Source organism: Elephas maximus, chromosome 3 (genome assembly GCF_024166365.1).
Source record: "Elephas maximus indicus isolate mEleMax1 chromosome 3, mEleMax1 primary haplotype, whole genome shotgun sequence".
In the NCBI taxonomy this organism is placed as follows: Eukaryota; Metazoa; Chordata; class Mammalia; order Proboscidea; family Elephantidae; genus Elephas; species Elephas maximus.
Window position 1 is genome coordinate 18,043,556 of NC_064821.1, and position 14,976 is coordinate 18,058,531.

General features: G+C 39.4%; 1 protein-coding gene across 1 annotated transcript; it reads right to left on the bottom strand.

The window, feature by feature from the left end:
• Positions 1-13,792: 13,792 nt before the first annotated feature.
• LOC126070961 (putative gustatory receptor clone PTE03) lies at positions 13,793-14,731 on the bottom strand. Its single transcript, XM_049875281.1, has one exon. It carries the CDS (start codon positions 14,729-14,731, stop codon positions 13,793-13,795), a length of 939 nt encoding a protein of 312 aa, XP_049731238.1.
• Between the last annotated feature and the right edge of the window lie 245 nt (positions 14,732-14,976).

The following is a 14,976-nucleotide window of genomic DNA, read 5'->3' on the forward strand; positions in this document are numbered from 1 at the left end:
AAGGTTGTGTTATCCACATAATTCAGGTTGTTAATGAGTTTTCCTCCAATCCCGATGCCCCGTTCTTCTTCATAGAGTGCAGCTTCTCAGATTATTTGCTCAGCACACATATTGAATAAGTGTGGTGAAAGGATACAATCCTGATGCATACCTTTCTTGATTTTGAACCTCTCAGTATCCCCTCATTCTGTTTGAACAACTGCCTCTTGGCCTATGTACAGGTTCCTCAGGAGCACAATTAAGTGTTCTGGAATTCCCATTCTTCTCAATGTTATCTATAATTCGTTATGAACTACACAGTCAAATGCCTTTGCCTAGTCAAGAAAACACAGGTAAGCATCTTTCTGATACTCTCTGCTTTCAACCAAGACGCATTTGACATCAGCATCCCTGTCCCCTTCTGAATCCAGCTTGAATATCTGGCAGTTCCCTGTTGATGTACTGTTGCAACCCCTTCTGAATGATCTTCAGCAAAATTTTACTTGTGTGTGATATTAATGATATTGCTTGGTAATTTCTGCATTCCGTTGGATCACCTTTCTTTGGAATGAGCACAAACACAAATCTCTTCCAGTTGGGGCCAGGTAGGTGTCTTCCAAATTTCTTGGCATAGACAAGTGAGAGCCTCCAGCACTGCATCCATTTGCTGAAACATCTCTATTGGTATTCATCAGTTCCTGGAGCCTTGTTTTTCACCAATGCCATCAGTGTAGCTTGGATGTCTTCCTTCGGTACCATTAGTTCTTCATCATATGCTACCTCCTGAAATGGTTTAACATCAACAAATTATTTTTGGCACAGTGACTCTGTGTATTCCTTCCACCTTCTTTTGATGTTTCCTGTGTTGTTGCTTAATTTTTCCCTATAGAATTCTTAAATATTGTAACTCTAGGCTTGGACTTTTTCTTCAGTTCTTTCAGCTTGAGAATGACAACCGTGTTCTTCCCTTTTGGTTTTTCAACTCCAGCTCTTTGCACATTGCATCATAATACTTTACTTTGTCTTCTCAAGCCACTTTTTAAAATCTTCTGTTTAGCTCTCTTACTTCATCATTTCTTCCTTTCACTTTAGCTATTGTACTTTCAAGAGCCCACCACGTATCTATCAGCTTGTAGTACTGTTGTGGCTTCTGTGTTTCTCTGATACTTGAAGCTTTGCTTCTGGTTTTTGAAATACAGGGCATTCTTGGTGGACAAGTTTCAGTGGAGCTTCCAGGCTAAGACAGACTAGGAAGAAGGACATGGCAGTCTACCTCTGAAAAAATTGGCCAGTAGTAACCTTATGAATAGCAGCAGAACATTGTCTGAAATAGTGTCAAGGATTTTATTTTACTTGGATCCACAATCAGTGCCCATGGAAGCAGCAGTCAAGAAATCGAGTAAGCCAGCACAACTTGTACAAAGCGAGGTCATGGAAGCTCCATAGACACATCCAAACTTCCTGAGGGATCAAATTGCTGGGCTGAGTGCTGTGGTGATCATGGTACTGGGGAACATCTAGCTCAATTGGCATAACATAGTTTATAAAGAAAATGTTCTACATTCTGGCTTGGTCACTAGTGTCTGCGGTCTTAAAAGCCTGTGAGCAGCCATCTAAGATACTGCACTGGTCTCACACCTTCAGAAGCAAGGAATAATGAAGAAAACTAAACGTACAACGGAAAAGTTAGTCCAAAAGACTAATGAGCCACATCTACCACGGCCTCCACCAGACTGGAGTCCAGCACAGCTAGATGATGCCCAGCTACCACCACTGACTGCTCTGACAGGGATCACAATAGATGGACCCGGACAGAGCTGGAGAAAAAAATGTAGAACAAAATTCTAACTCACAAAAAAAGACCAGACCTACTGGCCTGACAGAGACTGGAGAAACCCTGAGAGCATGGCCCCTGGACACCCTTTTAGCTCAGTAATGAAGTCACTCCTGAGGTTCACTCTTCAACCAAAGATTAGACAGGCCCATAAAACAAAATGAGACTAAAGGGGCACAACAGCCCAAGGACAAAGATTAGCAGGCAGGAGGGGACAGGAAACTTGGTAATTGGAAACCCAAGGTTGAGAAGGGAGAGTGTTGACATGTTGTGGGGTTGTTAGCCAATATCATAAAATAATATGTGTACTAACTGTTTAATGAGAAACTAGTTTGTTCTATAAACCTTCATCTAAAGTACAATAAAAAAAGGAAAAAAAAAAAAGAAATCAAATTACTCATTGCATTGGACAAATCTACTGCAAAAGGCATCTTTAAAGTGTTGAAAAGCAAAGATATCACTTTAAGGACTAAGGTGTACCTGACCCAAACCGTGGTGTTTTCAATCATGTCATATGTATGTGAAAGCTGGACAACGAATAAGAAAGACCCAAGAAGAATTGATGCCTTTGAATTATGGTGTTGATGAAGAATATTGAACATACCATGGACTGCCAGAAGAACAAACAACTCTGTCTTGGAAGAAGCACAACCAGAATGCTTATTAGAAGCAAGGATGGTGAGACTTTGTCTCACTACCTTGGTCATGTTATCAGGAGGGTTCAGTCCCTGGAGAAGGATGTCATGCTTGGTCGGGTAAAGGGTCAGCTAAAAAGAGGAAGATCATCAAGTTGATAGATTGACACAGTGGCTGCAACAATGGGCTCAAGCATAGCAACAATTGTGAGGGTGGCTCAGGACCAGGCAGAGTTTCGTTCTGTTTGCACATAGGATGGCTATGAGTCAGCACCTAACAACAACACATTCAAGAGCAAGCTTAAGTCTCTTCTGACATTCATTTTGGTCTTTTCTTTCTTTCCTGTCTTTGAAATGACCTCTTGCTTTTCTCATGTCCTTGGTGTCATTCACAATTTGACTGGTCCTTGGACATTTGTATTAAATGTGTTCTTGATATATACAGCTTCACATCTCCCCATTTTAAACAATACAATGTTTCGGTTCTCATTCCAATTTTCAATTACACCATTACTCTAAGGATGAAAGTGCATTCCTCGGTCTTATGTGATGTGACAATGGCACATTGATGTACTATATTCTGTTTCAGTTCTTTTATAATTTTTTGAGGAGTCCTAGTGGCACAGTGGTTAAAGCACTTGGCTGCTAATCAGAAGGCTGGAGATTCAAACCCACCAGCCACTCCACAGAAGAAAGACGTTGCAGCCTGCTTCCGTAGAGATTATGGCTTTGGAAATCCTATGGGACAGTTCTACTCTGTCCTAGAGGGTTGCTGTGAGTTGGAATCAACTTGACAGCATGAGTTTGTTGTTTTTTTTTTTAATAGCATTTTGAGTATTTGAATATGCCTTCGAGTATGTAAAGCCCAGTCCAGAGTAAGTATCTGTTTCTCTCAGGGTCCATTTGTAGTCTCCTGCGGCTACCAGCATCAGGTTGATTTGCAGCTATATGCAGGGCCTTTTCCCTGGTGAATCTGCCCCATAGCCATCTGCAGTTCCTGTCTCACTGGTTGGCAGACAGAACAGTTCTTATTGGGACTTTGTGCCTCTGAGGATGGAGGAGAAATATGTCTAAATTTAGTCAATTTCTGCATTGCTGCAGCTCTCCTATGCCCTCTCATTCTGTGGACCATCTCAAGGGAGCACACTGCCAGTTCTAATCAACTTCTGTTCCTGAAAATGGGTTCTTCTTTTGGGCATCAACATGTTCTACTTTAATGCACCCCTTAAGTTCCAAAAGTGATTTCCTTAAAGTTATGCCCCATATAGGCATTTCTATAAAAGGCCAGTTTTCTATCACCCGTCTACCTGATTCTACATCCAAGACATTGGCCTCCGCCTATTAGTCAGTAAAAACCCAAACATGGGGGCAAATAACATGCAATTCAGCCCACTATATTGATTTCTTTTTATCTTCTTCAATCAGATAGGGTGTTAACTCTTCACCTCTAAACTGCTACTCATAAAACAAGCAGCTATTTGTTGGTCATTCGAAAGCTATTCATAGGATAATGCCCAAGTGGCAATAGGATTGGGAAGCTTCTTTGGTGGTTCTAAAGTCAGTCCCAGGGAAAAAGAGATCATCTAATTGTGAATATAATGAGTACCTCTTTGCATTCTCTCAGTAGCATGTTCCAGCACAAACCATTTCCAATTTATTATGGAACTCTTCTGGGCATGCCATTAGAGTGTTTCTCCAATATCACCCAAGACATTATGGGTATTTCAAGAGTCAAGGTTATTTTATGTCCTTTAGTTATGGGGCATTTTCAATTAATGTCCACTAGCAAGCTAGTAATTATTTCTCAAATGGAAATTTTCTAATTCAAAATTTTAGGAGTCATTGCTGGGTAGTGCTCACATGCTTTTGCCATAAGTTGCAGTCCACATTAAGGACTCTAAGACTCCTTTTAAGTAGTTTTATGGATTGTTGTTGTTGTTAGGTGCTATTGAGTCAGTTCCAACTCATAGACACTCTATGTACAACAGAACAAAACACTGCCCAGGTCTGCACCATCCTCACAATTGTTGCTATGCTTGAGCCCATTTTTGCGGCCACTGTGTCAAACCCTGGTGGTATAGTGGTTAAGAGCTACAGCTGCAACCCAAAAGGTCAGCAGTTCAAATCCCCCAGGCGCTCTTCGGAAAATATACGCGCGGTTCTACTCTGTCCTGTAGGGTTGCTATGAGTCAGAATCGACTCAGCGTCAATGGTTTTCTTTCTTTCTTTTTTTTTTTTTTGGTGTCAATCCATCTCCTTGAGGGTCTTCCTCTCTTTCACTGACCCTCTCCTTTACCAAGTCTGATGTCTTTCTCCTGGAACTGGTCCCTCCTGATAACTTGTCCAAAGTACTTGAGACGAAGTCTTGCCATCCTTGCTTCTAAAGAGCATTCTGACTGTACTTCTTCCAAGACAGATTTCTTCATTCTTCTGGCAGTCCATGGTATATTTGATATTCTTTGCCAACACCATACCTAAAATGCATCAATTCTTCAGTTTTTCTTATTCATTGTTCAGCTTTTGCATGCATATGAGGCAACTGAAAATAGCATGGCTTGGGTCAGGCACACCTCAGTCCTCAAAGTGACATCTTTGCTTTTTTTTTTTAACACTTTAAAGATGTTACTTTTGTAGCAGACTTTCCCAGATTAGAACTAGCAATATTCCCAGATGTGGAATATGCATCCGTCTAAATCAAATAAACTGCCCTGAAACTGGACTTATTACATATTTTGTCTCCTAGGTACCCCATACTGTTCCAAATTAACAAGCTCTGTGGGCTCCGTCAATCTTATTGGTTTTCATTTAGCATGTTTAATAAATATTGTCTAAGGGTGGGTTTGGTTTGTCCTCTGTTTTATAATACTAAGTAAGGGAAGCATTCCTCCAGTAAGACATAATATCTATTTCCGTAAAACTTTCAGGTAAAGGAGACGCAACCACTTCACATAAAGTCCATTCAAACATTCCAGTTTTCATTCAAACTTTCACCTTGATCCCACCAACCACTGCATTCTCATATCCTCCCAATATAACTATAGCCCCTGTTAGGACTTCACGAACAGGAGTTTCAACCACGGTGCATGGGAACTCCATGTCAAGAAGTCCCAGAAATGTCTCTTCTCCACATTCTGACCATTTTACCAACTCATGCATATGGCCTTGGGTTCTTAGCCAGGGGTCGGGCCAAGGAATCCAGACCCTTTCTTCACACCCCACCTTGATTAGATTGCGGGATCATCACCTCATGAGATTCAAGTTCAGGTCAAAGTCAATATTGCCTTACAGATTTTTAAATTCCTCCAAAGTAGGGTTAATAGGTCACCCATTCTCCTTCCTCAGCCCATCCTGAAATCATGCCAGATTAATCTTCCTGAAGTATACCTCTAAACATATCACTTTTGTTCACTTATTTATTAATTCATTTACTCACTTATTCAATAAACAATTATTGATGATTACTATGTACCAGATCCTGGGCCGAGTGGTGAGGACTAAGTCCTGAAAAAAGACAAAGACTCTATCCTCAAGATACTTGAGAGGAGGGATTGTGTTTCTATTTCTTTTTGTGGCCAACTGCATATCTGAGACACAGAACATATAAACATAATCGTTCAACACAGGCATGAATTGGTAATTATTCTCACATTTATGGGACAAAGTCTTGCCATCCTCATGTTTATTTAGTGCCCCTATTGTGCCAGGCACTGTTGTAAGTGCTTTGCTAATTTGTTACTCCACCCACTAACCCACTGCCATTGAGTCAATTCCGACTCATAGTGACCCTATAGGACAGAGTAGAACTGCCCCATAGAGTAATTTGTTACTCGCAACAACCAAATGAGGTATGTACTGTTTCACAAAAGAGGAAATGGAGCCACAAAGAGATTAATAAAATCATCCAAGGTTTCACAGACAGTAGGTGGCAAAGTTAAGCCAAGTGACCTGACTCCAGAGCCAATACTCTTAATCTCTATAAATTAATGATTGAATTCACAGTTTAGTAAAGAAGAAAGATTCAAGAGGCAATTATCAAACTATCAAAAAATACCCTTAATGGAAAATTATAGGAACATTCAGGAAACATAGTGAATACAGCAGTGATTTTTGTAAAACCTGGTACCTACCCACACAAAAAAACCCAAATCAAATGAGTTGTCATTGATTCGGTTCTAACTCATGGCAGCCCACATACAGTATCTACACAATGTCCTTAAATTGCTCACAACTGCCCACTAAACAAAGTCCAAAGTTGTACCTTCAAATTAAAAAAAAATTTTAAAAACCTGGATCCAGTTTAAATATACACTTTTTGCTTTATCCACTACTATCCTCCTACAAATGTCTTTTATACCTGTAGTTTACTGATTCCCACCACAGCTCATCATTTCCAGCCATTTCCTGCCTCCACGCTTCTTCACATCTTGGTTAACAGAACCCAGATTTATCTAATGAATTCCTAAAATGTACCAAGCTTTGTAATGGACACCTCGCGTATATGACTTACCACACTACCAACGAAGGATGAGACAGATGAGATGGCTAAGGTTCTAAGAGGAGGAAGGTTGTGCACAAGCTCCCAAAGCTATCAAGTAGCTGAGCTTGGTTCCAAAAGCATGTCTGCCTGAGTTCAAAGCTAACAGCATTTCCTCTGAGACACCTGCCTCTCTGCATTCTCATTCCCTGGAGTTCCTGGGCCCATTTTCATCAATTTCTTCCTATACAGAACTCCCAAGTCAAAGGTAGTTTCTTTTTCTATGTCCTGAGATCAGATAAGTGGTTTATGCCACTCTGTGACACTGACAGCATTCTGTCTCACAGTATCATAATTCACCTAAAAGACTGAGGCTTCCTTTCACCAAAGAGGGGCTGGTGTGTGCCCTATTGATGTAATTACTGATTCAATGAATTAATCTCAAGTATCTTCCTTCCTTGCACACCTAAGCTTTCACCTACTTACTTTGGCACTTCATGTCCTTTCACAGCTCTTAAGAAAACTTTTAGGTGTCAGGAACTGGCAGATTTAGTTGTTTACTTCATCTTATTGATGAGGCTCTACATAAGGAAGCATCACCCCTATCCCAGTACCCCCACAACTTGATGCCCAGGGCCTGTCATAGCCTACAGAAATAAGGTGTGAATCTCTGTTCTTTGAGGAGCTCAAGTGAATCAGATACTAATAACTGTGTTACATATCATGGGCTTTGGAAAGGCCTGGCTGGCATCAGAGATCTTCCACCAGGGGCAACAGAGAGCTATAACTGAATCCGGGGAACGGAACTGGGGGAGCAGCACTCCATAATAAGTCCTGCTAAGAACCCCAGAAGCCAGGGGGACTGGAGCCATCTTGAAGCCATCTTAGAAGACCGCTGCATATGCACCTTAATTAACATATCCCCACCCAAATGGGCCACTTCCTGGAAAACCCCACCTATGCCCATGAATAAACATAAATCCTTTCCCCACTCAAAGACCTTTAAAAACCTATGCAAGTTCTTAGTTCAGGGAGATGGCAGTATGCGTTGCCTAGGCCCTCCTCATCTCCGCTTGCAAGCCTCTTTTAATAAAGCTTTGCTTGTATGGAAAATTCTCCATGCCTCACCTGTTCATTCTTGATCCGTGAAAGGCAAGAACCTCTTTCAATTAAAGGTGAAGAGGCGCTGGCAACAATTTCACATTCCCATTAGGAATACACAAAATTTTTAATTTCTCCACATTTTCACCAACACATACTTTTTTCTTTTTTTTAAATAGGAGCTATCCTAGTGGGAATGAAGTGGTATCTCACTGAAGTTTTGATTTGCATTTCCCTGATGACTAGTAATGTCGAGTATCTTTTTTCTTGTGCATTTCTTCTTTGTAGAAAAGTCTATTCAAGTCTTTTATTCTCTTTTTAATTGGTTATTTGTCTGTTTATTTTGGAATAAAACTATAAGAAATACGTTTGATTTGCAAATATTTTCTCTAATTCTATGGGTTTTCACTTCTTTAATGTGATCCTTTGAAGCACAAAGTTTTCAAATTCAATTTATCTATTTTTTTCCCTGGTTGCATGTGCTTTTGGTCTACATTTAAGAATCTTTTGCCAAACCCAAGGTCAAGATTTGTCCCTGTGTTTTCTAAGCATTTCACAGTTTTAGCTCTTACATTCAGGCCCTTGATTCACTTTGAGTTTTTTTTTTTAAATCTCATTTGAGTTAATCGTCCTATTTTATCCTTTTGCATGTGGCTATCCATTTGTCCTAGCACCATTTATCAAAAAGACTATTCTTCCGCCATTGGATGATCTTGGCACCTTTGGTGAGATGAGTTCTACATATATGTGTGTGTGTGTGTGTGTGTCTGTGTATATGGAAACCCTGGTGGCGTAGTGGTTAAGTGCAACGGCTGCTAACCAAGAGGTCAGCAGTTCAAATCTGCCAGGCACTCCTTGGAAACTCTACAGAGCAGTTCTACTCTGTCCTATAGGGTTGCTATGAGTCGGGACTAGGACGGCAGTGGGTTTTTTTATATATATGTATATGGGTTAATTTCTATACTTTCAATTCTAATCTTTGATTTATATGTCTATTCTTGTGCCAGTACCACATTATCTTGATTACTGTTGCTTTGTAGTGGGTTTGAAATCAAGAAGTGTGAGTTCTCCTACTTTGTCCTTCTTTTTCAAGATTGTTTTGGTTATTCTCTGTCCCTAGTAATTCCATACGAATTTTAGAATCAGTTTGTCAATTTGTGTAAAGAAATAATCTGAAATTCTTATAGGGATTGTGTTTAATCAGTAGATCAGTGTGGAGAATATTGCCATCTTAAAAATGGTAATTTTTCCAACTCATGAACATGATGTATTTTTTCTAATTATTTAGATCTTAAAGTTATGTCAACAATAGTTTTTACTTTTCAGTATATGTCTTACACTTCTTTTCTAAAACTTATTCCTAAGTAGTTTATTCTGTAATTTTTGATGCTTTTGTAAATGGAATTATTTGCTTAATTTCATTTTTTGATTATTCATTACAAGTATATAGAAATACAATTGATTTTGGCATATTGATCTTGTATCTTACAGCCTTGCTGAATGCATTTATTAGTCGAAATAGTGTTTTAGCGGATTAAGATTTTCTCTACATCATCTCTCATGTCATCTGCAAATATAAATAGTTTTACTTTTTCCTTTCCAGTTTGGGCACCTATTATTTCTTTGCCACATAGAGTTTCCAAGGAGCACCTGGTGGATTCAAACTGCCGGCCTTTTGGTTAGCAGCCATAGCACTTAACCACTATGACACTAGGGTTTTTTTTTTTTTTTTTTTAACTTTTTAAAGAATCTTCTAGGTAGCATTAAAATTTAATCTTATAATTTGGAGGCAGTAATACACTTAGATCTAGACAAAAGGAGTCCCTATCCTGGGTCCCTGCTCTAGAGGCCCTCAGTATTTCATGTTATTTTTCCATCAAGTCGGTTCCGACTCATAGCGACCATATGAGTGACAGAACTAAACACTGCCTGGTTCTTACAATCGTTGTTATGCTTGAACTCATTGTTGCAGCCACTGTGTCAATTCATCTTGTTGAGGGTCTTCCTCTTTTTTGCTGACCCTCCACTTTACCAAGCATGACGTCCTTCTCCAGGGACTGATACCACCTGATAACATGTCCAAAGTAGATGAGACATAATCTTGCTATCCTTGCTTCCAAGGAGCATTCTGGTTGTACTTATTCCAAGACAGATTTGTTCTTTTTTTTTGCGGTTCATGGTATATTCTTCACCAACACCACAACTCAAAGGCGTCAATTCTTTGGTCTTCATCATGCATATGAGGCAATTGAAAACATCATGGTTTAGGCCAGGCAGGCCTTAGTCTTCAAAGTGACATCTTTGCTTTTCAGGGCTTTAAAGAGACCTTTTGCAGCATTCCAATTCATGAATATGGTGTATTTTTTTCTAATTACTTAGACCTTCTCAAATTTATTTCTACAATATTTTGCACTTTTAAAAATGTGTCTTACACTTCTTTTAATATATTTATCCCTAAGTATTTCATTGTATTTTTGATGCTTTTGTAAAGTGAATCGTTTCTCTTAATTTCAATTTTTGGATTGTTTATTTCAAGTATATAAAATTTGATTGCCTTTTGCACATTGATCTTGTATCCTGCAACCTCGCTGAGAGTGTATATTAGTCCAAATAGAATTTTAGGAGATTACTTAGGATTTTCTCTATGTCATCTCTCATGTCATCTGCAAATAGAGGGAGTTTTAACTCTTCCTTTCCAAGTTGGTGCCTTTTATTTCTTCTGCTTCCTCTTCTTATTCTTCCTTTTTTGCGTAATTGCCCTATGTACAACCTCCACCACAAGTTGAACAGACATAGAATGAGTGGACATCCTTTTTTTTTCCTGATCCAAAAGGAAAGTATGCAGCCCATTAAGTACAACGTTAACTGTGGGTTTGTCATAGATTCCATTTATGAAGTGGAAGAAAGGGATATATGTGAGGTTCTAAAACTATTATGTTAAAATGAAAAAAAAAAAGAGCAGTTTTACATGTCAAAAAGAGTGAAATGCTGGGAATTTCATAGGATTCAACCCAATATAAGGAATAGCTAAGAAAATGTTAAATACAAAATTCAGGATAGTGGTTATTTCTTGGCAAGAGGGAGGATGATTAGACTGAGAGAGTCTCACAGGAGGATTCTAGATGACTGTAAATGTCATTTTTCCATTTAAGTGGTAAACATATATGTTTATATTATATGAATATTCTATAAGAAAACAGTTAAATTACACACACTTTTTATGTGTGCTATAGTTCACAAATAAAATTTTTAAAAACTTTCATGTATCATATTTTAAATACATTCCAGCATTAAAGATATGTTTCCAGAATATAGAGCTCATCACTGTTTCACAAGGGTCTTTTTAACCATGTTTTCTCTAGGGGCTTATCCACAGGGTCCAGAGTCAGTGGTCCTTGAATGAGGGGCAGATAGCTGCAGATTTAACAAAGACCCAAGATGCTGCAGGTGGCTAAGGCCATCACTGGGTGAAATCCTGCCCTAGCAAATGCCATGGAGGCCTGTCCGGGAGCTGTCCCCAGAAGTGGTGCTGACAATAATGGAAGTCAGTGAGGATGAGAACAAAAGGCTCTCTGGCATTCAATTTTCCAGGGAGTCATCCATTCTCATCGTGAATTATCTCCTTAGATTAAAAAAGATCCTTGATAAAACCAAACTTTCTCCTTGCTTCCCTATAATGTCACATCCAACACCTCCCCTATATGGTTGAGTCCTTCAAAGACTACAGTGACCATATTGCCTTTATTCAAGCATATTTAATGTGTGGATTTCATCTGAAATGAATAAGAAACAACAGAAAAGGTGACACAAGGTATAAACAAGAAAGTCAAAGCCATTGCTCGCAGGTAATCAATGAGAAGGAATCAAAGCAAATTAACTCTCAGGGAAACATAATTCGCCCCAGCCTGTAAAACCCATAATTGTGTCTTTGATTATATTACTAGATTAACGCAAAATGCTGATACATATTTTTTAAAAAATGAGGAAAACTAACTGCTAAAGCAAATGCTAAAAAATGTGTGAAAACAAAAGGATTGTAAGGTCCAAGAATAGATGGATATATATACAGAATACAATATTAGCTAAATTTCATTGAGTACTTACTGTATGCCAGGCATTGTGCCTACTGAGTTCCCAACAGTAATTACATTTTTGATCAATGTCACTCCAACTGTAATACTTGGACTATCCACAGTGGAATCACCTATGATCTTGTCAGACATGCACATTCATGGGCCCACCTCACAGTAACCAAAGCCAAACCCATTGCCACTGAGCCAATTCTGACTCACAGCAGCTTTATAGGACAGAGTAGAAGTGCACCTATAGAGTTTACAATGAGCATTTGTTGGATTCAAAATCACTACCTTTTGGTTAGCAGGTAAATGCTTAACTACTACACCACCAGGGCTACCAAAATCACTGAGGATGAGCCCAGGAATCTGTGAATTAACAAGTTCTCCAGTTCTCATACACATTAACATTGGAGAACAACTGCTGTAGGCGATATGTCAAATCCACTCATAATAATTCCATTCCCCTCACCAGAGAATGGTTTATGAAGGGTTCTGCATGTCCCAATTCAGGCATATCAGCTGTGAAAGGATGTTTTCTGAAAGAGTCATTGGAAAAGTAACCTCTTTATTAAAAAAAAAAAAAGGCACAGTCAGCTTTCTGGTATACAATGCCTGTAAGTGATGCAGCCATCTGGTGACCTTGAGGGAAACCTGTCCTAGTACACAATCAGTCAAATATCACAAAGCTAGAGAGGAACAAAGTCAGTTTCCATACCTATTTTGCACTACTGTTAGTCACTAGGAGACCCCTGTGACGTAGTGTTTAATTGCTACAGATGCTAACCAAGAGGTCGGCAGTTCGAATCCACCAGGTGCTCCTTGGAAACTCTACCTGGGAGTTCTACTCTGTCCTAATGGGTCACTATGAGTCAGAATCAACTCGACGGCAGTGAGTTTTTCTGTGGATTAGTCACTATGGTATAAACCATTGTACCAAAAGAATTGAAAACAAGAACACAGATACTTGTAAACCAATGTTCATTGCAGCATATTCACAACAGCCATAAGGTGGAAACAGGCTAAATGCCCATCAACAGATGAGTGGGTCAGCAAAATGTCATAATACAATGGAGTACTACTTGCCATAAAGAGAAATAGCCCTGATACATCCAACAACATAGCTGAACTTTAAAATATCACGCAGAGTGAAATGTCAGTTACAAAAGGACAAATACTATATGATCCCTTATAAATGAAATACCTAGGATAAGGCAGTGTAGAGAGAACAAAGTTTATTAGTAGTTACCAGGGTCAGCAAGTAAGAAAAAAGAAAGGGAGACTCATTGCTTAGGGACACTGCTAAGGGTGATGGAAAAATTTGAACATGAATACTGGTGATGATTGAACAACATGAAGAAAGTAATTAATGCCACTAAATGGCACATGTAAAAAATATTGAAATGGCAAATGTGTCAGTGTATATATATAGTTACCAAAATAAACATAAATAAATAAATGCTTTAACACGCCTTGCTAATAAGGTAAAAATTATCACAAGAGAGAAGCATGTGTAAGTAAATAAATATACTCATAAGTAAAAATGAATTTGAATTGATAAACATATAAAGTTTTTTATCATCAAAATGAAAAAAAAAAAAAGAACTTGTTAATAAAAGGGTCTAACATTCTCATTCACCCAGTATTCTTTCACTATGACTCCTCTAGAAGTCCAAGCCTAAGGCAGATAAAACAATCATGAAAAAGAAAATAGTCTCCACAGGAGTTTCTTCAAGGCTCCCTTCATGTCCCTGTTCCTCAGGCTGTAGACAAATGGGTCCATCATTGAAGGGACCACAGTGTACATCACTGAGGCTACTGCTGTCTTCTTGAAAGAACAAGTAAGTGCAGAACTAATGTACACCCCAAAAGCTGTCCCATAGAATAAGAAAACCACTGACAGGTGAGAACCACAGGTGGAGAAAGCTTTGTAGATTCCACCAGCTGATGGTATTCTCAGAATGGAAGAAACAATTTTAAAGTTAGAAAAAATAATCCCAAGGAGAGAAACACTACCCAGTACACTAGTTAGTAAATATGTCAGGATGTTATTGACAACAGTATTGGAGCAGGCAAGTTTGATGACCTGAGCAAGCTCACAGAAGAAGTGAGGGATTTCCCTGTCTGTGCAGAAGGACAGCCTTAGTATCATCAGACTGTGGAGCAGGGCATCCATCAAACTAATAAGCAAGGAGAGTAGAATCAGCAGGCCACAGAGGTGAGAGTTCATGATGACTGTGTACCTCAGTGGTTGGCAGATGGCCACATAGCGGTCATAGGCCATTGCTGCAAGGAGAAAATTTTCCATGCCTGTGAATATCATGAGGAAGCAAACCTGGGTGAGGCAGCCTGTGTAACTGACGGATTTGTTCTGTGTCTGGATGTTCATCAGCATCTTGGGGACCGTGGTGGTGCTGAAACACATGTCAGTGAAGGACAGGTTGGAGAGGAAAAAGTACATGGGGGTGTGGAGGTGGGAGTGTGAGCCGATGGCCAGGATAATGAGTAGGTTCCCTAACACAGTGACGAGGTACATGGTCAGGAATAGTCCGAAGAGGAAGGGCTGCAGTTCCGAATCCTCTGAGAGCCCCAGGAGGGAGAATGCTGCTACACCAGTTTGGTTTTGTGATGTCATGTTGTTGATGAGTCTGATGATCGAAGTGATAGGAAAGAGATCTAAAAGAGGTGCTTATTTCAGAGAAATTCTCACATCTGTATTGTGAAACGAAGTGAATACTACAAATCTTTCTACTCTCTGTCTCCTACTCCCTCCCCTTCTTTCTATTCCTTCATCTGTCTTTGTCCCATCCTTCCTTCCTCCCTCCTTCTGTTTCCTCTCTTATCCATTACCATATCTCCCCCCAAATTTCCACCTGGATA